Source organism: Blennius ocellaris, assembly GCF_963422515.1.
Source record: "Blennius ocellaris genome assembly, chromosome: 7".
In the NCBI taxonomy this organism is placed as follows: domain Eukaryota; kingdom Metazoa; phylum Chordata; class Actinopteri; order Blenniiformes; family Blenniidae; genus Blennius; species Blennius ocellaris.
In genome coordinates, this window is record NC_137656.1 from 14,655,701 (window position 1) to 14,680,363 (window position 24,663).

The following is a 24,663-nucleotide window of genomic DNA, read 5'->3' on the forward strand; positions in this document are numbered from 1 at the left end:
GTCTGCCTAGGAACCCGCAGCCACTCTGAGACATGGACACACGAAAAGAAAAGCTTTCAAACTAAAGCCATAGTCGGAGGTGTGAAGGTTGGATTAAAACTACATATTTTATGTATACGTGTTACATACATGCTGAATGTTGTGTGTGTCGTTGCATTTAAATTCATCACTGGATGCCACGCTCAAGTTTCAAGAAGGGCAACACTGCAGAGGATTTATACAGTATTTTCTCCTACTCTGTCTCAAAGAAAGACTGCTGCACCACTGAGATTTGATCTCTGAGTCACTAAATAATACAGTGAAGTCGAAATCTGGCTGATATCTCATCCCCAATCTCACAGACATAAAAAACAAAATCAGGAAACTTAAAAATAATAATAAAATAAAGCACACAGAAGGATGTTTCCCAGATCTGCTCTTTATTCAAAAAACTGTATTTATGGCTTTGTTTCTCGTCATGTGATTTGCCATGCAGAAACGAACACTTCAGTGTACGGTGTGGACGTCTCTGTTCTTTGAGATTTGTATGTCCAAGTAACTGTGTTCTTTCTCTTCTTTTTACCTATTTTTAGCCTGACCAAGTTTCTTTTTTTAATCACATGTGCATTTACAGTACAGACAAAGACAAGTTGTTACTTTTCATTTTTGTGCTTCTGACTATTGAACATGTTATTACCAAATGTGATGTGATGTAATGTAATGTAGGAAAAAATGTGACCTGCTACCCTGTGGTGCATCCACAGTGCATGGAAACTTGGGATTAATTGAAGTTTACCTATTGGTTACACCATCAGGTCTAAGTCTATGCAGTGCAGAGAAAACTGCCATTCAGTAATGGAACAGTCATGCTGAATACCTGTATATTTTGCACCAAAACAACTTGTATAAGACAAGAGCAGTGCAAAGTGAGATTAACCCACAGAAACAGACACTACTTTCCCACTCACGCACAGTAAAGCTCCTCCCTCGTTATCCCAGTGTGCTCTTCAAGCAAGCGACAGGAAGGAGAGGACTCAAATCCTATTACAGCCGCATCATTACTGTCTCAAGGAATTAGTCACTCGAGAACACCTGCTATGAACTGTGCTGGCCATTGTTGTGTAACAGCAGCAGCAGGGTTATAGTTGTAGTATTGGGGGGTGTTTAGGACTGTTGAGCAGACAGCCACACACACAAACACACACTCTTTGACAGACTTACCTGCTCTGGCAGATGTTGGTCACGAGGTGATGCTGGAGGCTGGGCGGCTAGCTGGCTAGCATGCTAACTAATCTTTCTCTGCCATGCTAAAGGTACTTCAAAGCGCTAAAACGGTAAACAATAGTAGAGTAGTTCTTGAAACGACTAAAAAAGGTTCCCCGTGGAATGACATCGTGTTTCACTGTCCTAAGTGCGATAAAAAGTGCAGATAAACTGAGTTTTAAGTCCCAGCAGTGTGGCCCCTCCCTCCGTAGCGACCAGCAGCGACGCTCTCCGTATCTAGGCGAGGAGCGGGTCACGTGATACCAACCGGAAGTACTCTTGTTTAACAGAATAAAACTCTGCTTTGATTGACTTTTCATCCCGTTTGTGACCACGCTCCATTCCACTATCTGATCACCCTTTCTCTCCCTATCTGCTCCCTTGTGAAGACGCTGCAGGCCAGTTCTAGTTGCTTTTTTTTGTTTAGTTTTTTGTATCAACGGTGTTTCACAGGTATGCATTTCAGTTTTGTGGAAAACACATGGGATGCCCAAAATCTAAACAACGTTTATTGATATTCATATACATTTGTTATGAACCCTCTTCGTGTTCAAGGACAATTTCCATCTTGTTGACGTCGCCAGCAATAGTTTCTTTCCAAAACATGACATTGCTAGTGATACATAATTAAAATAAGTTTCTGTTTTAATTTGAAGTTTATTCCAAAACTAGAACACAAAAATCTGAATCCAAATAGTTTTTGTCACCTATGCCAAGGTGGCCATTTTTTCATGCTTTAATCCCACAGAATACTGGTCAAAATAATTTTCCTTTTAAATAAACGCCATCTGCCATCCATCCATATTCTACATTGCTTTATCGCGTGCAGGGTAATTATGAGCAAAGGCAGGTTATATTCTGGACAGCTTGCCAGTCCATCACAGGGCAAACACAAGGAGACAAACAACCATGCACACCCAGATTCACACCTAAGAGAAATTTAGGGCCACCAATTGACCTCACATGAACGTGTTTGGACTGTGGGAGAACATGCAAACTCCACAAAGAATGACCTGGCCAGTATTTGAACCCATGACCTTCTTTAAACAACATTTGTATAAAATATATTGACAGGCTAGGCCCTAACCTGTCAACCTGTATTACTGACCTGTGGCTGAGTTCTTTCAGAGGGCTCGGTAGTTGAGATCCATAGGCACAGACTGTGTTACTCTCCAAGGTGCAGATCTGGGCCAAGTAAAACAGGACCCTGGACAGCTACCATTAATTTTATACAACCACACTTGTTATTTTCATGTCATTTCCTGTTAATTTTGTTTCGCAATAAGAAGATAAGGATAACCTCTACTTTACAAACTACTGAAATGCATGCATCACATGCAATTAAACACTCTGTGGCAGGAATGCCCCCATTTAAATGAACTAAATGGGCCACTTAGCTAGGTTGCAATCAAAGCAACTCAATATGTGTGTGAGGTGACCTCAATTCTGACTTCTTGTTTGCTGCTAAGTGTTTAAGTGTGTATAACAATTTTCATTTTACCACTGGTAATTACTTTAAAAAGATAAATGGTCATCCCAATACATAATTTTCTTACAGTATTGTTTGTTTGTTTGTTTGTTTGTTTGTTTCGTAGTGGCAAGCATAAGCATTTCTCTGAACATTATGTTATGTTTGTGTTTTTTGGTTGAGAAAAAAAAAATCCCGACTTACATGCATGATATTTGCTCACTCTTTTGAACCGGTGAAGGGAGTTTTTAAACAAGCATCATTAAAAATCTTACCTTCATGAAAATCCCTACTCATACTTGATGGGGTCTTATGGCCATACAGTATTGATGTCACACATTGTTGAAATCACATAAGATTGTGCTGTCTTATGAAATAGATATTTTTTCCATGCATTTTAAAGCTTTTTTGATGCTCCTATGCAGTCATTCTATAAAGTCTTATGTTTCCATTTCAAGGTTTTAGATAATACCAGCAGCATGTTGCTATTTTCTCAATTCACAATAAAAACAGCTCAACAGAGAAGTAATGTCAAGCTGTGATCCACCTGTATTTACTGGCTCAGCTAGTGACTCAGCAAGAAACAAAGCTGGAATGTTTTCAAGAAGGCCTTGAACACAAAAAGCATTTAAACTGAAGCTGCCACATTAAGCAGGGTGACATTCATTTTAGACTCGTGGCTCTGGATCTTAGTCACTGTGTTGCCTCAGACTGGAGCTCATTGCTGTTCTTATATGTAGCACTTGTAAATTCTAACACTTAAGAACTGCTTCCGTCTCCAAATCTGTATCAGTACAGCTCACACGGAACTGCTATGATTGATTTTTCTTACAGATGCATATGAATCAAAGTCCAAGAAGTCAAAAAATTGTCTGTACAACAATAAACCAACTTGAATGGGCAACATCTAATCGATTGGTCCATGGATGGTGACAAATCACCTCTGAAAATTTCATGCAATTCGAGTGAGTAGTTTTTTGTGAAAAGTTGGTCAAATATATGCATACAAACCAATAGATAAATACACGCAGACAAAAACACAACCTTCTGCCAACTTCATTGGTGATCGTAAAGTAAGAGCCATAAAAGCCAGTCTCTGTATTTCTATTTTTCAAGGTTTCAGCAACAAATCACAAATGCTCCTGTTGCTGTAATTGGGTAGTATGTTAGTCCTCTCCTCATCCTATGAAAAGAAGAAGTTGCAAAGTTGACATTACATATCTGGAGAAAAAAAGTCTTTCAAAAAAATAAATTTTTACTATGGCTTTTTCACACTGGTAGATGTATAATCTCCTTATATGCAGAACACACACTGTGCACAGGGCCTCACGTTGTGCCAGGGGCCTCTTTTTATGAGAAAATTCTGCTGCACAATCATGTGTCCCTGCAGCCCAAGCAGTTTGCGTGCCTTTGAGTTGTTGATGACTGATTAACCTAAATAATATGTGTGCACCACCATTGGAACTACAACTAACTCATATAATATACAAAACTTAGTGAATGAATCAGTCAGCAGACTGATCACACACAATACCAACGTCTCAGTTGATGTGTCACAGCATTACTTGAATGATAGTTATGCACACATTATTAAAACAGCCCAACTGGAGAGGACTAATGACTTTAGAGTACTTAATTACATTTTACCTGTAGCAAATGATCATTTTCAGTAACTTCCACAACACTGGTAGCAAGTGTATTGATGTGGTGTAGGGTTGGACTGAAATGTATTAACTCGTCGGGGTGTATCATATATGAAGGCCCTAAGATTTCATTTCAAATTAGGACATACGTATCAAACATGCGATCCAGCATGATCTTGGAAAGTAATATGTGCCAAAGAAGACATGAACTGAAATTGTTCAATAAAAGTAAGTGTTGTTCCTGATCTGTAACCGGGGTTGCATTGTTTAATAGGAATAATAGCAACACTTGGACGTGGAACTGAACTGCAGAGGGCTCAACTGGAATAACCCCTATCAAATCAAACAGTTTGTGGTACCTCAAGCAGAATGATTGGGATACCTTTGACCCAGGGATTAGCAACTTTGTGAGGACTGTAAAAGTAAAAAGGTCAATCATTTTAATGATTTTTATACTATTTGTTAGGGCAGTAGTGGCCAACAGGCTAGAGAAGTGGACTTTTATTTTCCTCAGGATATAATAAAGTATATTCAGTTTAATTTCATTCAATATAAATGCTTTTGATATTTTTTCCAACCTGAAGAATTATTCAATAATATAGTAATTTTGAGGCTTTTTCTGACACAATTGGCGAGAAATCTTATTTACCATTACTTCAGAAACCAGTGGCCATGGCCCGGGCCAACACTTTAGGTCCGAGTGGCGTGGAGAGGCCATGGTCATTGTGTCCAATGCACAATCAGACTGAGCAAACTCTTACTTCCACATTTTGTGGTCACCATTCAGTCACTGGCGCCCACGTATGAAATGACAGTGAGAAGCCAGTAGTGTTTGTATTACACCGGGTTCCCATTTGCTGACATATAATTTGCAGCAATGACTTTCTCCCATCACGTCAGCACAAAGCCAACATGGAATTGCCCCGCTTTTTACACCCCCGTGCATGAGGATCAGAGGTTCGGCATGCCATCGCCGTAAGCATTTTTTTCTTTCTTTCTATTCCACAGGTTGGGGGTATAAATACTTGTGTGGCGTTTGTTTGACGTGACACTCCCCCCTTGTCGATGGGAGGCCGACGTCACCCTGCCAGCGGAGGAGTGGAGAGCCTCTGTAATAAAAATACATGAGGAGAACTGAGGAAAAGGAGAAGATTGGCCGGGGGAAAAGGCAACAACACGGCGTGTCTTCCTCTCTCCTCGCCCCTCCGCCCAGCCGCGGTCGAGTGCGCCTTTCGCGACCGAGCCGGGTGCCGTTTCCCCCCCGCGTCATGGAGCGCTCCGGCCGCCGACGCGCGCTGTTATGCTTGGCTTTCTTGGCTTTTTGAGCAGACAGAGAGAGATAACTGTACTGTATCTCAGCCTAGCGGATTGGAGTGAAAGTCCGCCATATTCTGCCTTACCACGCCCGGGAGTGGAGCCGCTGGAAAATAAAACGGACAGCTTTATCCGTGTGTGTTTCTGTTTTGTTTTCTCCCGTTTCGCCTTCATCAGCGGACGGTGACTGGAGCTCCGGGGATTTTGTTTTTTGTTTTATTTTTGGTGACAAATATCAACATTGAAGACTTTGAAGAGGTGGGGGGAGAGAGAAGGCTGCTCCGGATGACAACGCTTAAAGAGATCTCACCGAGCCGTACGGAGGATGTGTTTTAAAAGGATCTGTTGATCATATTGAGACGGGAAAGCAAATTACACCAATTAAGATCGCACACACACACACACACACACACACACACACGCGCACACACACACACACACACACACACACACACACACACACACACACACACATACTGCTTTGGACAGTTTTCAATCTGTCGGGAGGCCCACAAAGCTAAGCGAACCGAGGGGGAAGGGGGTTATCAATCATTTCAAAAAATTGTTCTCATTTTGCCCCTTTTTCTGACTCATTATAAAGACGTCCACGCGTAATTTCACCACGCGCGGGCCTGGATGAGGCCGCTGCTGCTGCTGCCGTTGTTGTTTTCTCTCCAACACCCCGACGGATCAGAAATCTGGATGAATCAGTAGGAGGAAAGCCCAGAAAAAGTGCGTGTTTTCCTGGTGGTGGAGGGGTGGGGGAGAGAAAAGGGAGAGAGAATGACCCTGGAGTCCATAATGGCGTGTTGCCTCAGCGAGGAGGCGAAAGAAGCGCGGCGGATCAACGACGAGATCGAGAGGCAGCTCCGCCGGGACAAGAGGGACGCACGCCGGGAGCTGAAACTGTTGCTTCTCGGTAAGCTGGCAGGGAACGGAGGGAGGGACACACACACACACATACACACACACACACACACACACACACACACACACACACACACACACACACACACACACACACACACACACACACACACACACACACACACACACACACTCCAGTGAAGTTACTATGAGAAAAATTCCTGTGTGAAGGACCCAGACAGAACCTCACCCAGACAGGCCTGTACGGCTTCCAGTGTGAAAAGCACATGATGTGAATAACTGTGCCCAGTGATATCGTGGAAATAAACCACTCTGCAGTTATTCTTTTGACCCCGCAGCACCTTGCAGCTACAGGCCTGCAGGGCTTGTCCAGGTGTTGTGTGCCAAACCTTGGCTGCATGGGTCAAAGTCTAAGCTTTACAGCCCAGCACTTAACCCTGGTAATTATTATGTGGCTTGTGTCAGTATATAGGAACAGCATACTGCTCTGCTGTATGCAGAGACATGCATCTGATTGTGTAGGCCCAGCATTGTCTGCAGCATTCATTCATTCCTTCCTTCATTCACTAACTCACTTAAGCCCAACACAGAAGCAGCACATGCAAAGAAAAGGAATGCATTGGCAAAGTCTCTTGTTCCAATGATACAGTTGAAACAATGACAGTGAATTTATTCAGGATGAACTGAAATATCTCAAGCCTTTTTTCCATTGTTATTTGATCTCATAAACCATCTAAATAAAAAATATAGTATCTCAAAAAGTCATGAGATCTTTTTTGTTGTTGCCATAATTATCAAGGTGCTTGAAACATTTTAGTTTTCACCTTATGTGTGGGGGTCACACACTCTTGATTCCAAATGAGAATATCCTCTGTTCCCGTCCAGGTGTGGAGTTTTCATGTTCTCCCTGTGTGTGTTTGTTTTCTAGCCATTTCAGTTTTATTTTTTGTTGAAAAACAGGCATTTGAAGTTAATCCGTCACTCTTGAATTGCCTGTCAAGTGTGTGATTGCATCTTTGTGTTGTGGGCTATATAGGGTGCAGTCTGTCTTCACCTATCGTTTGCTGGTAACTGCTACAGTGACCCTCAGATGGTAAAGTAGTATAGAACATGGATGTTATCGGTGAACAAAACTATAAACTTTTCAGCGATATTAGATTATTTTTAATGCACCTGTAAAATAATCTGTAGTTCTCACAAATGTCTTTTGACAGTTTTTAATATTGGTACCTGTGCATTTGTAGTGCGTGATTGTGAAAAGAGGGCATGAGCAGAGCCTTGTTGATTCGCCTTACTGGAGAAATGTGAAGAAAACAGGTTATCTACTTACCATATGGTTTATAATTAAATTCTTGACCAAAAGCTCATTAGATGTGATGGCTGTAGTCCTGGAGAGTGGAGCCAGAAATCTCTCTTCCTGATCCAGTGCTGTTTGCACTTGTTTCTTCATAAAATGCGTGAAAGAGATAATGTCAAAGAAGCTGGAAACTCAGACCCCAACAACCTAATTTTACCTTGTTAAATACAGTTGTCAGCCTTTCTGTTAGAAAATGACAAAATAAATCCCCTTTAACAGGATGTGAGGGAGCTGACTGCCACCACCCTCGCTAAATGTGAACAAACAAACTTGGTGTTGCCCGTTAATCTCTTTTAATTCCCAACAATTCGCTGATTATGCAAACACACAAGCAGCCAGTGATTCCAAACAGGAACAAAAAGAGGGCAACATGCACAATTGAGAGAAAACTGCACTCTTCGTATTCTTCCAACAATATCTTATATTGATCGATTCACTCATCACTCTTCAAGGCAATACAACAATGTTTGGCAACCCAAACCAAAGACTCCATGGATGTAATCCATATTCAACACTTAGGAATTGTGTCGTAGCTGCTAGCCAGTCTTTTCTATCAGACTATATTTCAGAGGCATATGATAGCTCGGCTCTAATGACATCACGCTTATAATGAATACCTTAATGTATGGACTACTGTGAAACCCAAAGTAAAATCCATTTGGTGGATTAAAACATTTCCTTTAGCGGTGAACTGTGTGTAACACTGTAGCAAATGTTACATGGAGTATATTTAGGGAATAGACCAGTATTTAGTGTTTGTTGACAGATTTTTTTTCATATCACCATGACAAAGGTTAGTTGTGTTCCCTTGATGACATGCACTGTATGAACAAGTAGAGAGGTGGCATGGAGAGGCTGAGACGAGCGTGAGAATGAAAGATAATAAGGTCAAGTATGAACTATGACATAAGACAATATTCAATCGTAATAGCGGAGACAAGAATGATACAATTATGATTGCATTAAGCCTTTTGTTTTAGAGTACACTAAATACACCAACTCACACAGGACGATTAAGGCACATCAAGTTAGATGTTTGGAAATGAGATGCCGCCACTCCCACAAGTCATTAAGTTAACCACGTTAAGTTGTGTGTGTCTCTGTGTGGCCCCAATAATCTGATTTCTGTAGGTGTATCATGTGTGCTTGTAAGTCAGACATGTGAGATACTTCATTATTGTGGGATCCAGGAAAAGGGCAGTGAACATTGTGAAGAGGCATCTCAGGAAAAACAATTCATTGATTTCTTTTTCTTTTTCAGCAATCAATTCATTCTAAATAAATCAGTGAACTTATACATCTTGATTTATTTAGATGTTATGTTATGTTAGATGTTATGTGGAATTGTCCAAAACACCTTCAGCTTTCAATATTTGGCAGTTCTTCAGTATTGCTGGGTCGTTTTACTGTTTGTCCACTGATGCCAAACGAGTGTAGATAGGCTTTAGAAAGGCTACAATACTTTCACTGTGTTGGAAATATTTTCTTTGGAACACTATGCATTAACAACGTTTTACCCACAAGTGTTTGAGTGCTTTTTATAATTTATGATGCATCTGAGCAAACTTTGTGTTACCAGGGAAGCAAAGTGGTGAAAGGGTTAGCAGTGTCATCTCACAGCAAGAACGTTTTTTGTGTGCAAATCTGGGCTTTGGCCTATAACAATAAGGTCTGAAACATCTGTTGACAGTCAAATGGGTTAAACGTAAATCATTATCAGACTTGTATACACCCGTTAAATTAATTCAAAATTGCTCAATTACAAAAGTGGCACAACCCAGCTTCAATCCTTCAGAGACTATCGGACCTAGTTTCTAATGTTTGTCCCCATTTGCACATTAATTTATGCATTCACGTACAAAATCATTGGGAAGTAAGAGGATGAGTTTCGGGCCAAATCTGAGTGACACCATAAGTTCAGAATACTTTTTAAACACTTGTTTTATTGCATAAAGACAAAATAAAGGGCTCAGTACAGCAATAAAAGATCCTTATTTTGAATGTTTGTAATAAAAATGGGCAAAACATGTGCAAATTATCAGACAGAAACAACCAGCCAGTCACCGTCCGCTCCTTCAATCATCAGACAAAGCCGAGATTTATCAAGTGTATTTCAACATTTCACAGGCTTTTATCAAACTCAGAAAAAGAGTACAGGTGTCATATTGCTTTGTCTATATACTGCCACATTGACATCAATGTTATTAAATGAGAACTGAATCATTAGCATTCTCAATTCTAAACAGGTGTAATTTGATAATAATAATCAGGATTGAAGCAAAAACGGGTATCCAGCCATAAATACTAGTGAAGTTTACTATTGAAGTTGCAATGACCTGCTGTGTTGGCCTTTGTAAAAGTAAGCAACTGAATGTCATCATTTGTATAGATTGTAAAGTAATTCAAGAACTAAGAAAAAAATTACAAAACCAGATTCCAACAAACACTTTCTCAATTTTTGTAGTCAGACAAACGGTGATGGAAATTCGAGAAAATGAAAGAAAAACACTAGTGAGACTCTTGTTGAACGTAACAAAAGATACTGATACATAAGATCGAAATGACAATATTCATTAAGTACAGCTCAGTTCTTCACATAAACAGAATATATAAAACAGTGCTTAATGACGTATTTTTGTCTGAAACTAAATATTCTGGTTTCAGGTTGATGCTGGTGAACATGGGAGCTACTTTTGTACCCCTGTGTTTTGTCTTAAAACTTAAAGTGCTTGGCCATCGTCGATCTAATATTAACAACGAATAGATTTGTCATCTGCTGGAGTGAGTTTCTTTCTGAGAAGGAAAAGATAAAAGCATTCGCCCTGATCCGTAACAAACACAACACGACACAGTTGTAGATGCCTAATAAAAAAATTAAGCTTACTTTATAGGGTTTCCTATTATTCAGACTTATACACATTGTTAAATATGTAGCTGGAGTTCCACATGGAGCACTGTTTGATTTATCACTGACTTTGAAAATTGTGCCGCTATTTGTTCAGATGTCTCCTTTCACTTCATTAATTCTATTAGACAATAAGTCTGTGTTCTTTCTTTATTGATAGTACTGTTGTTCATTTGAACCAAGATGGCAAAAGACTTCATACACGCAACCAGTTGTTCACTATATCCATTGACAACAGATTCATATCTAAAATGTGAATAGATCTGGTCTCGATCAAGGCTGATACCCAAAGTCGAAAACATTCATATTGTTCGGAGATGAATCTGAGCTCAGAGAGAAAGATGTTGCCATTCTTGCCCCTTCTCTGCGCGCTAACCTTCGCCCGGAGGCGGTGCTGTGTGATCCGGATGGTGAATTTATTTCTTCACTTGTGAATTAATCTGAAAAGTTAAAGTCTCAGCTGCAGTAACGGTTCAATCAGGGTCTGTTGGAACACACTTGTCCAGTGATCTCCACGTGGTTCTCATTTAGTTATGGTTGGGAATATTGGGATGAAATGCTGCATGTTGTGTAGTAGTTGGCAGTTTCAGATCAGAGACAGAAGAACTCAGCTCAAATATGGGTTTCAGGGCATTTCTGTATGAAGGTTGTATGTTTTCCCTGCACTTGTGTGACCTCTCTTTTTCTTCCCTTGTTTCCGTCTTCTCTGAGTGACTGTTCATGAGGCCTGGGGCTTGACAGGTTCACCTCTGATGTATACACATGGTCGCAACTCACTGGTTAATCCGGGGTCACTGCATTGATTTGAAACATGACTCAGCAGCTGCTGTTTTTCAGCACACACTCATACCTTGCCTCTTTACAGTCTTTACTAGAATAGATGTAAAGTGCTTTCACTTTGTAGGAAAGTACCGGAGCCTTTTCTGTATTCAAACAACCAGGAAGAGCTCTGAACATCATTTCAGAGCATGGTTTCTACTAATTTTAGACGAGAATTAACAGTCCTTCAAATTATTTTACTGTTTATGTGATAGAATTATGGCTAATGCAGTTCATACACCACTATGGAGTGTAACATATTCAGTCATTTCTGCTATGAGTCACTCGCACTGGACTGTAGCACACACAGGTCCTGTCTGCTGACACGCAAAACACACACATGCCCTCCCTTTCAGCAAAAGCTAGTCAAGGGTTACTGTGGAAGTGAAGTTAAGACTGTTCAGTCTGCCAAGCTTCTCAATGGAGCAAAGAGAAAATACACCCCCAGTCCTTCACACCCAAATAGTTCCTGTCACCACTGCGAGGAGAGACTTGTTGTTCTTGGTCTGTCACCAGATCAAGCAAACAGGCTGAGAGGGAAGCAGCCAGCACATAATGTTATGTGTGATGGAATGACTTTGTACTACGAGCATTTGCTTTACATCAGTGTGTACATACGTTACTACTAAGACATTTTGTTTCAGAAAGCTATTTACTTAAAAAATATTAAAATCCTGGGAAAGGCAACTTACAGGTGGACGGTTTGAATGAAAACACACACACACGCACGCACGCACGCACGCACGCACGCACACACACACACACACACACACACACACACACACACACTCCTTGCAGCAAACCAATGTGGACACTTCCTGAACATGCAAACTCCACACGGCCTCCAATCAGCGTGCAGAACAAGAGCAGAAAGAGGTGAAAGTGCTAAACATTGTGATGCTATAAATCCAAATTTTTCATTGAAAATGGGTGGACTCCTTATTGCAATAACCTCACAAAGGAGCTTTTCCTCAGCCTGAAGATTTCCCGAGCTCTACATTTCAGTTGGGATTAGGGCTGTGGAATAAATCGTCATTCATCTTGTGACACTTATATTTCAGTTTTTTAACTTTGGATGACTAAAAGTGGATTTAAAGAGCAGAGATGCTGAAGCAGATTTCAGAATGACACAGAAATGTGTCACTCTGTTAAACGAAACCCGACACAGATCTACTAAATAAATAAACTCTTTGTCCCCTTTTCCTGTCTACTTTCTCAGGCACTGGGGAAAGTGGGAAGAGCACATTCATCAAACAGATGAGGATTATCCACGGAGCTGGATACACCGATGAGGACAAAAGGGGTTTCACCAAACTGGTATACCAGAACATCTTCACGGCTATGCAAGCCATGATCCGAGCCGCAGAGAATCTCAAGGTCCCCTACAAATATGAGCACAACAAGGTAAAGCAGTTCAAATGACCCACACTGAAATGCCAGTGGTCGTCAAGAGTGACACAGCTTTAGAAAAAGAGTCCATAAAGCGTCCACAGCATGCCTGCTTGCATATTTTTAGAGCGTTGCCTATCTTGTGTGGAACAGCCATCCATAATCATTTCCTGACTCTTTAAAAAAATGTTTTTAACATTTCCTGTGTCCCTACTTCACTCCACCGCTGTTACACCCTGCATGTATTTGCTTTTACTGCCATGTTTCTGTGCCCAAACTGCCTACACTCAAGCACAACAGACAAGAGAGTCCAGCCCAAGATTTTTCCTCCAGATTTGATCTAACTTTCCATACCAAATGGCTTCATCTGCTTGTTGCTTTCCATCTTTTTTCATTTTTACGAATTACGCTTAATGCTTGGTCCAAGTTTGGTCCGTGCGTGCGTGTGTGCCTGTGTGGACGTCACCTTGTTGACACTTTTCATGAGTGTGATAATTTCAGGTATTAAGTGAATACTAAGTGTCACATAACGAGTACGAACACGTTGGTTCGTTTTAACAATAGTAACTGTCAATTCTATTCATAGTCAGTACTTATATCATGTATACGTCAAGATTAAATGAATAAAAGGTCTAATTTTATTTTATTTTCTGCATTTGGGTTGATCAGCAGTTCAGAATTTAGATCATGATGTTAAAGTGGTGACTTGTAGTAGCTTGTCGGCTGTATGCAGCATAGATCCTCATTTTGTCCAACGTGCCAACTACAGGAAGAGGAACAGACATTAATCATAGTATTATACTCTGAAATTACTGTATTAATAAAAGCATTTTAAGGAAATATAACAAAATATCAAATGCGTACATCAGGACTTGGTTTAAGCAAATGTAGTTCCTGTCATTACATTTGTTGCCATAATTCTTAAATCTCAGTGTGGGAGACATGATTTGTGAGAAATTGCCTGCAGTGGTAGTGAGAAGGAAACCTTTGTGGCCCTCACAATAATCAAAGTTGTCCAGCCGTGATGTAAACATTGGACACGGATCAGGTGTTTAGGGCTGACGTGGGACAATCATTTATAATGTTAAGCATCTTTACACCTTTTTCTGTGAAAGACCACAATCCCAGGAGTCATTTACGAAACACTTTCCTACCTGGTGTACGTTGGATAACATTGCAATGTTTTATCGAACTGGGGCTGGAGTCTCGATGCCTGCTGTTTTGTCCTGAGTGTTATTTTCCATAAGTACTTACATGCATGCTTTTGCTTCCTGTCCCATGTGTTTCTGGTCACGATGAGTGAAATCTAATGTCTTATTTGACTCTTGCAGTTTTACCACTGGTTTACTCTTCTTAAACATGACAAACATCAAGCATCATCTGAAAGTAAACCTACTATAATTTTGTTTAGTTTCCACGTGAAGCTGTTGTACATCAATGTATTTAATTGTTACTAACTAACCCTTTCTGTTTTATACTGCTGCACATTCTGTATCTGACCTGATAGACTAGCCAATCAGAAGGTGGTTCGTGATTCGTTTGTGTGAGACATTACAAATCTAGTTGAATCTAAACTCAATCAGATGCAATCAGAGCTACAGTATATGTACAGCAAAACCACTCAACAAACCTGCTGAATGCCAGCATCACTTTGATCTCATGTGCATACAAACCGAAATGGGAAGTGGTTAATCTTTAACAAAGAAGTTCTTTGAAGGGAAGTGAAAATGAAAGCTGTCCATCGTGTCTACACGCTATTCCTGGGTGTTTGTGGTGCACTTGTTGCAACTGCCATAGGCTGTAAGCTGAGCAGGCCTATTATTGAAGTAAGTGACTATCTGCACAACTAAACCATCTCACAGTTTCAAGCAGATGGCTATCAAAACATCCTGTTACAGATTTAATTGCTTGTATTCTCCTCTGTGGTATTCTGTTTTTCTTTAATGCTTGTTTTGGCAGGTTAAATCATTGTGCAAGTCCTGATACATTAGAGCATCCTGTATCCCTCAATAAGTATCTTGTTAATGGGATCTGGACTTGGGGCCGAGGAATGGCAGTCATGTATAATAAATATGAGTGAACCTTCATGCTGATGCATTGTTATTATAACAGCTATCCATCTTTTAATAGCCACTAGGAATCAGATATTGTTTGCTTGTAATGTGTCTGCTATTGCACATGAGGGAGTTTTTAAATTCCTAATTGCATGTAGAAAAGTATCCATCTATCCTTATTCTTTAGCAGCAAATGTAGAGCAAAAACCAGGGGATGGCCTTGACCAAGAGCCAGTCCACCACAGGACTAACACAGAGAGAGACATTCTCCCACATCCGGGATATTAGGAGACGCCAATTCATCTAACATGTTTTAGAATTGTGGGAGGAGGCACTTGGACACACCATTGACCACCATTGCTATTGTGATGATCATATTGTGACATACGTTAAAAATGTGTTGTGTTGAGATCCCTGAATCCAAAATCACAAATGGGGCAAAAGAGGCTGAATAGTTACATAACAATGTCATAAAGGACCATGAGTGTAGTGCCGTATGTGAAACAGTTTCAGCACTCAGACACATGTTGATCTCTTGTCGAGGGACATAGGAGAGTTTTAAAGGGAATCTGGGGCGGCAACAGTTTCCCCTTAATAGGCCCAGTGGGACCTGAGCTTCAAATATTAGGTCCGTGCTTAGCCTGGGGATGCAAAGAAATCTCTGAATATAGAATATGTGAGTGAGTGAGTGAGAAAATAAACCGGTGATAATTAGGACTGCTCACTCTGTGCAATGATTGTCTTTTTTTATACATATATTAGAGAAGTTTTGACAAGTTAACTTTATGCTGTTGAATATGAATTTATGCCACAGTCAGTCTTAATAACTTTTCCCTGTCTTGTTTTTCAACAGGGCAATGCCAACATCGTGAGAGAGGTGGACGTAGAAAAGGTCAGCAGGTTTGAGAACCCTTATGTAGATGCAATCAAGAGCTTATGGAACGACCCGGGTATCCAGGAGTGTTACGATCGGAGGAGGGAATACCAACTCTCAGATTCTACTAAATAGTAAGTGGAAAGAAAAGAACTGTCTTATTCACATGGTGTTGAAACAGAAAGCTTGACCTCACATGTTCAATGGTAGAGGGTGTCTCACATCTGGAGAAGATGGGATGTACTCCAGCATCCCATCATGAAAAACCGTTTTATTCTTGTCCTCTTCAGTTACCTGAATGCATTGGACAGGATCGCAGAGCCGTCATATCTTCCTACCCAGCAAGATGTGCTCAGGGTTCGAGTTCCAACCACGGGTATTATTGAATACCCATTTGACCTGCAGAGCGTCATATTCAGGTGGGTTTTTCTCTCAGATCCAACTGTGAAACTGCCTGTTCAGCACTGGTTCTCAGAAAAGGCAAACTTCATTCAGCGAAATGTTATTTTATTGCTGTTTTTGTGATTGAATGCACTTGTGGCAATATAAGTGACCATATTTGATAATTCCTCGCACTCGTTCTGTTTCCACTGAGCTAACTACGAAGACTTAATGACAATCACAAAATATATGAATACATACAACATATTGAGAAAGGTGCCACTTGTGATATTTTGAATCATGTGAATAATGACAAAAACCTGACTTTTGATATACAGACAGAACATTGAAGTGTTTTCCAGCTCCTGAAATCACACCTCTTACCTGCAGTTCATAGCCAAAGGCTTGAACATGATTATATCATCTCTAACAGTAGTAGATCCCATTCAAGCACAATTTTAAGCTATATAAGATGACACAAGTAAATCAAATTTAAATTAGAATTTAAATGTGAATAAAGTACATGTATTTGCTGTTTTTTGTCATTGTTGTTTTTTTACATTTAAAAAGTCTCAGATTAAAATTGGCTGTAAAAAAAATTCTTGATGTTGACATTTTCCACTTAAGGAGGGATTCTATGTGCAGAATTTAGTGGCATCTAGTGGTAAAGTTGCAAACTGCAACAAACTGAAAATTGTTCCAAAGCCTCCAACCAACAGAGGCTAAGAAAGAACCCCCCCCCCCCCCCAAAAAAAAAAAACAACAATAACAGGACAGGCCTTCTGTATAATGTTTGGTTTGCTTGTTCTTGTAATAGATAATTGGCGCTGCATTGTAATGGATAATATGTGGAAGAGGGCTGCTTGTTGCATTTTGCTGGTAAAAACAATAGAAGTGCCCATTATTCATTTTATAGTAAATATTTTTACTTCCAGGCGATAATGGTCAATTATATGAATATCTGTCCCTATTTTGTGGATACAAAGAGAACTAAATCATACACATACAAGTCCTTCAACACAGCAGTGTTTGAGTTAGATTTAGAATTTGTTTTTACGAAGCAGCATCAGATAAGATGATCCAAACAGTTTTCTCTGGATGTTGGTGCTCCGACAGGATGGTGGACGTTGGAGGTCAGCGGTCAGAGAGGAGGAAGTGGATCCACTGCTTTGAGAACGTCACATCCATCATGTTCCTGGTTGCACTCAGTGAATACGACCAAGTTTTGGTGGAGTCAGATAATGAGGTGAACGACTCTTTATTGCTTCAATTTTGCACCTGAACTGTATCAGACTATAAGATGATTGTGTTGTTTATGGGCTGCTCAGAACAATTTCCCTTTTATGAAATGCCTGATGATGGAAATGATTAGTTGAAGATGATAAGCTGTCCTTCTTTGAAATAATTCTTGTCCTGCTTGGCTGTGCTCCACCTCTTTTTCCCTTTGGAAAACATTTGTAAATGATCAGCCAGCCATTGTGAGTACTGCCTCAGGCTACATCTCCCTTAGTTTGTGTGTTAGATTGTCTAAGTCTATTAATGAGCAGGTGTGCTTTCATATGTCTATCATCTGTTTTTGTGCTCATTTGTTCTTCTCTTTTCGTCACTGCAAGCCTGCACGTGAGCAAGAGAGAGAGAAGCCTGAGCAGCTGCACGTCTTCTGTGTTCATAAGACATGTTTTTGATCACATAAGGAAAACCTTCTGTCTTAAAACAACACTGGCATCTGAGTCTTGCTTTCACAGTGGTTGTTTTGTCCAATTACACATTGAAATCAAGTGTAAGGCCGAAATTAACAACATGGCCGCCTGACTCTCATTTTTTACTGCTCTCCCTCTGGTGCAGTAACACGTTTATTAAAATCTGTGCCTAATGAGTATGAAAGACTGTGGCTTAATTAAGTCATTAAATCTCTCTATCTCTCTCTCTCTCTCTCTCTCTCTCTCTCTCTCTCTCTCTCTCTCTCTCTCTCTCTCTCTCTCTCTCTCTCTACCACTTTCCTTCTCTCGTTCTCCTACCACACTGTCTGTGTAGAACCGGATGGAGGAAAGTAAAGCACTCTTTAGGACAATAATCACGTACCCCTGGTTCCAAAACTCCTCGGTCATTCTGTTCCTCAACAAGAAGGACTTGCTGGAGGAGAAGATCATGTACTCCCATCTGGTCGACTACTTCCCGGAGTATGATGGTGAGTATCAGCAACAAGTCCAACATGACTGTTGGGCATTTGTATCAAGCATGGTAACTTTCCAAGCATGATTGAGAGAGTTGCATACTATTTATCCTCAATAAACACACGGACACATGGTCTTTGGATAATTGAAGGGAGGTGGTTTGTTGTCCTCTTCAGGCCCTCAGAGGGATGCCCAGGCAGGACGAGAGTTCATCCTCAAGATGTTTGTGGACCTGAATCCAGACAGCGATAAGATTATCTACTCTCACTTCACCTGTGCCACCGACACTGAGAACATCCGGTTCGTCTTTGCAGCTGTCAAAGACACCATTCTGCAGCTCAACCTAAAGGAATACAACCTGGTGTAGATTGGTGGGGGGGGGGCTTCAGCTGCAACACACACACACACTCACACACACACTAGGTGAAAAGATCACATACACACATAAAAACAAAAAAATTCTATTGGTTGCATATTGCTAATTTATTTGCCATTTGTTTATCTCTTAGTTCCCAGAGAGATGAGCAAAATACATGTTTTCTTGCTATTTAAGGTGAAAAGTAAGTACAGAGGGCAGGAGATTTGTAAGGGTTGGGGACGGATCTGGGACATATGCAGCGTTCTCCGTCCCTCCTGCCTTTTTATAAACCTAACGAAAATATTTGTTGTTGTTGTTGTTGTTTTTTTTTTTTAAACCTCCTCCCTTCCCTGTCGCTTCACTCTGGATCTTCATCATGGGCGAGAACGTGTTTACCCAACAGGACCCAAGATGACATATTTTTAATTGGCAGCTTCTTTTTTTGATTCAATTAACTGGTTAGCCTTTCCACCAGTTATATATTTATATAGTATAAACTGTGATTCATTTTTTTAAACAATTATTTCAGAATTTTTGTCACTGTTAGGTACAATTCAAAGAGAGGAGTGTGTCTTCGATGTTGTGGAAACAGCTTGAGTCGTGTGTCAGACTGGGCCGTGTAACATTTTGCCACCAACCTTTTTAGCATTAGCTTCCTGAGTGAGGAGTCACGCAAAGGTCTCTGCTCCAGCCAGTCCAGGTGAATCCGTTCCATTAGACTGACGGGAGCCCGGGAGGGGATAATTTATGAGAAAATACTATTAATTGATTATGTTCAACTGTGTCACATTAATGCTTTTTATTATGGTAATATGCGTATTTATTGCCAATGCCAAAACAACTCAAGTTGGACTCCACAATCACTACTCCAGTGAAGAGAAACAGTGAGGTGAAGAAGCAGGGCTAATGAACACAGAGGGAGCAGACAGACTGATTTCATGTCATCAATGCATTGATCAACCAGCTGAATCCTGAAGTATTCAACAGAGTCAGATATATTATCCCACCCCCGCCGCAGGCTTTTAAAGAGGAGGCACACCGAACTGCTCAGACTGTCCAGTCACGAAATCTGCGCAGGGCTACAAGACCCCTCACCCCTCCACCTCAGCCTGCTGACGATCTGGTCACACTTCAGCTGCCATCTTTGTAACTGTCCATTCACAGCCCGGCTGTCTTGACTGTTGTAGTTCAACAGCAGTGGAGAATACATTTGGCTAGTTCCTTTGTCAAAGCTCAGTGTTAATGTTGAGTTTGTACCAAAGTTTGCCCGTTCTTGTTTCTGATCAGCACATTCCTCAATCTCAAGTTACTTTAGGTATTCTTTTGTAACAGTTTCCTCAAATATAAGCCTGTAATTTCCATTTATTGAGGCATAGTGCAATTATGAATGCTATAATCATTGTACATACATCTCTCTCTCTCTCTATATATATATATATATATATGGCAGCATATTTGTTGGCTTTGTAATCATTACTTTTTTGGCAGATTGAGTGTGCGGTATTGAAAATATGTATCTATGTAATTGTATTGTATGTCTAATGGCTAATTCATTTTTGGAAGGAAAAAAATTCTGTTATTTACATGTTGGTTTTTGTTTTTATGAAGAGAATGTAATTTTTTGTGTTCTACCAGGTTTTGTGTTTTTCTCAGCAAAGAAATATTGTTCAGTTTTAGAACTCCATCCAGAGGAAAACTATCATCCAACAACAGAGCAATTGAATTATCAGTACTTACACAAGAAGTTTTGTTAAATTGACTTTTTAATGAAAACTTTTGACTGAATTTAACCTACAGGGCTCATTGTAATAGGCTTCAGGAACATGCAATCTCATCACTCATTGATATTTGATTCATTGATATTTCATGTCTTCACACAGCTTCTCAATAATTTAACACTTTCTTTGTTAATAATGCACGCTGTGTGATCCTGAACACCCTCCAGCCCTCCATCAGCTCCACTCACATAGGGAAAGCATTATTGAAGTAGTGTGAGACAAGAGAGTTTCAGGTTTGTTAAATTGCTGTTCCAACACATAATTTTTAAAACAGTTTGTTTTCAAACTTTCAAACACCGAGTGAAAATCTCAATTTGTCTGTGCAATGCATATAAACATGTAACAAAGGAAAGAAATTAATAATTTGGTCAAATTGAGAAGGTACATTTACTTTTTTTTTGTGTTTGTTTTTTAACTTAAATTCCATTGCACCTGTTTCACCAGAATGTACAGTGTTATTTTCAACTTAATTCATGAAACTCAAAAGAAAACAATTCCCATGTACATATTGCCTTATTGAATAAGCTGTGCCTCTGGAGTCCAATGCAAGGCATCTGTCTTTTTATGAGAAGTGAAGCTAGTGCAGCCAATTATGTCCCGTTGTGTAGCTGGAGAAATTCTTAGTCTTGGCTTGGTGACGTTTTCTTGTTATTTTGTGCTACCAGGAGCCCCGGGAACAGCTTTGAAGCATAGCTGATGTAGCTAAAATCACCAGAATTACAAGATATGTTAAGCACATCTTGAGTGACTTGCAAGCAAACACACTTTTTTTTTTTTTTTTTAATTCATAATGTTGTCACTTCCAATTCATGTCTTAAAAGTCCACATCAAAGTGCATTACAGTGCACCGGAGCTGCCTGGAGCTCCCTGACAAACGGCTTTTCTGGACTCCAAAAACCATCAGCAGCTGCATGTTGGGTGTTTTTCCTTTGTCACATTTGGCTGCGGTTAGCTTGATATTTCGGCTGGCTGGTGAAGTCACATACCAGGATGGCTGACTTTGGAAATCACCACGAGTTCATTTTCAGTCCAGCGCACAGTGTTCATGCAACGTCTTACAATAACCACGTCCAAACAGCAGGACCTTGTAGGGCAGGCCTGTTTGTCTCACATTGAATGTTGAAATCTGTGCTTGTTGCCAGGGGAGGTACTTTTGAAGCTGGACGAGAGTTATAACTTAACAGTGTTGTTGTAGCCTTGCAGTAATCAGTAACTTGTGTCTCCTCAGTGGCCATTTTTCTTTCTGTTACCTAAAGGGAAAATCCCTCAAACCGAGTGAATCCGACTTTTACAGCAGTGTCACATACAACCTTGAGGGCTGCCATTTATGTTGTACTGTAGATTTTTACAGAAATTTAAGGTTTGTTCAAAACTAAATTACACTGGAAGGAGTTGTAGTAGTTTAATCACAAGTACCGGCCTGTTCACTTTGCATCATTGCAAAGCAAGAGCACAGTCATGTCAACTTTGGATTTTCCATTTAAGAGAGCAACGAGTCCATGTTGACCGGATGAGAACCTCTGCTGATTTTCTAGCTTCACCCAATACGCTCAAGAGCAGTTCACTGTTAACGTCCTGTACACTGTGAACTGCAGGGCTCTGGGGAAAAACAGCTTACAATGAAGCAGTTTTCTTTTTCAATCAGGTGTGAGACATGTCTCTGCTTTCAGCTGGCTGACTCTTGGGTTTCTTTTGCCTCCAGATCATGAAGATATGAATTTTAATGACTCTTTTTGAATTAGTGTTATGATGATCTCAGATCATAATTGTGTAAAATGTTTCCTGTATCCATAAACTGGCACTTCTTCAAGTTTCTAAATGAAGCAAAACGTTTCTTTTCAACTCAGCTTGACTCTGGTTGTTATTTTAGTGATACAGCTGTTATTTTTACTGTAAAATTCCTTCATATTGGTGTCACAGTCCTCTGCAAGTAGTGAATATTTTCACTTCAAACATCAGGGGTGTCTGGGTTTTATAGATGAGTCCTGCATCTGCATGTAAATTGTCAATGTGAAACAAACAGGACAACTGAGGATGAACCGCGAGCAGAAGAGTGAAGGGGCGGCCTCAAACAGGCTCAGGTGAGAGTCACATAGAGTCACACAGGCTCTTCAAACCCTCTGGATCAGAGTCCGTCAAGAAGACAACAGAGGAAAGGTTTGGATCGTAACAATAATGTTCACAAAAACACACCTCAAGGTTTGCATGTTCTCCCAGCGTGCGTGGGTTTCCTCAAGGTACACCGGTTTCCACTCGGTCCATATGATAGGTCTGAGGATAATGAACGTCTCTAAATATGTGTGACTGTGGGTTGTTTTCCCTGTGATGGACTGATGACCAGACCTGGTTCAGCCCGCCTCGGCTCCAGCGCCATGTGATTCAAGGTTAGATAAAATGGTTTGAAAGATGGACGGACTGATCTTGAAAAGCCAAAGCAATCAGGAGGATGCAGAAATATGAAGTCAGAATTATCCTATATTCACTTAAATTGTATCTTTTCTTTTTTCCATTTGTGAACGACACTGATGTTCACATTCACAGTGTAACTTTAAGAGAAAAGTAGTGTGTCTCAGCTCACCAAAAAGAATCTGACTCATTAGTTCTTGTTACATGGTACTTGAACATGTGTATCTTCATGGGGAGACTATCCATTAGCTCTTCATTTAAATAAGCAACCACACTTTATATATTTAATGTTCTCAATGGATGATTAAAAAAAATCAAGTTTATTGACAAACCAAGTAAATCAAAACATGAACATGAAAATAATAAATATAAAACAAGTATGAGAGAGAAAAAGCATTAATAATATATATGACACATGGTATGAAAACTAAATAGAAATAAATGACAAATATATTTAAGATGACAAGTAAATAAAATTAAGAAATAAAATGATGTGATGTATAGTGGGTGTTTCAAAACAGATAAAACTGAATCTAAAAAAATACATATAAAAATAAAAAATATATAATAAAGAATTATTGAACATGCTTCCCATGTAAACTCAGTTAAATTCCATAATAAATAAATAGGAAACTATTGACATCAATAAATTGTTTGTTGAACCTTCAAGAATATATATAGATTTACAACATTTAGTATTTGTACATATTGTTATCTTCTATGTATATTTTATTTATTTCTGGGTTGGTACAAAAGTGCATACTTTCCATTCCCCAAAGTCAAAAAACGTTTATCACTCTTCAGTTGTTTCTCTTAAAAGTATCAGTGCATCGAGCTCAACAAATGAAGAAAAGAAAATGTTGTTATAAAAAAGACATTTTAAAACAAAAACAACAACACTGGACCTTCATTGAAAAATAGATAAATGATGTGACACCATGTTCAAATGTTTATTAATTCTAAATAGTAAAACGGAAGAATGATTGAGATTAATGCTTTCATTTTTGTTCTGTTTACATAATGCACTAGAATGTAGGCATATTTGTTTATGTAGCACTATATTGTGAAATGTAACCAATCTCCAAAATGAATAAATGAAGTGTATAAAACCAGGTATATTTTCGTCTTGGCTCAGGTACCTTAAGATACATTAAATTACAATTAGTTAGCATTGCGTAGTCTTGTTCACTCATGACATTTCTTTATGAACATTGTGGGAAATATGAGTAGAAGCTCTAAAAGAAACGGCAGTACTTTGATGTCGAAGTCCAACAAGAGTTGACAGCAAATATAAACTATTCTAAGATTACATTTTCCAGTAGCTGCTTCAGACTCACTGTGGGAGATGCTGCTGCCAGGCTGCAGTCTATGTGAGAACCCAGCTTCTGGGGCTTTATCATGTTTACCTCTGGCTCTTTCTCTCGGCAAGATGTCTAATGCATGTCCATTTATCCCACAGTGAGAAGAAGAAAGCCGGTTTAGGTGTAGATGAAGTGAGTTTTCATGTTCTCTGTGCGCGTAAAAACATGTATTTATGGTGGAGATCCGCTCCAGCATTCTGGTTTGAATAAAGGGTGATGGATCTATGGTGGATGTGAGTTCAGATTAACCAT

At 39.8% G+C, this 24,663-nt stretch overlaps 1 protein-coding gene across 1 annotated transcript; it reads left to right on the forward strand.

Moving 5' to 3' along the window:
• The first annotated feature begins 5,408 nt into the window (after nt 1-5,408).
• Nucleotides 5,409-22,438, forward strand: LOC308132279 (guanine nucleotide-binding protein G(q) subunit alpha). Its single transcript, XM_080499307.1, has 7 exons — nt 5,409-6,586; nt 12,856-13,040; nt 15,933-16,087; nt 16,244-16,372; nt 17,451-17,580; nt 18,369-18,522; nt 18,685-22,438. Exons 1-7 carry the CDS (start codon nt 6,451-6,453, stop codon nt 18,873-18,875), a joined length of 1,080 nt encoding a protein of 359 aa, XP_080355433.1. The 5' UTR covers nt 5,409-6,450; the 3' UTR covers nt 18,876-22,438.
• The last annotated feature ends 2,225 nt before the right edge of the window (nt 22,439-24,663 follow it).

What these genes read in the sequence shown, in the direction of transcription:
- LOC308132279 (XM_080499307.1), top strand. Translation starts at nt 6,451, where the DNA reads ATGACCCTGGAGTCCATAATGGCGTGTTGCCTCAGCGAGGAGGCGAAA. An exon ending in ACAAATATGAGCACAACAAG is followed by an intron (nt 13,041 to 15,932) that starts GTAAAGCAGTTC and finishes GTTTTTCAACAG; the next exon opens with GGCAATGCCAACATCGTGAG. An exon ending in CTACTTCCCGGAGTATGATG is followed by an intron (nt 18,523 to 18,684) that starts GTGAGTATCAGC and finishes TGTCCTCTTCAG; the next exon opens with GCCCTCAGAGGGATGCCCAG.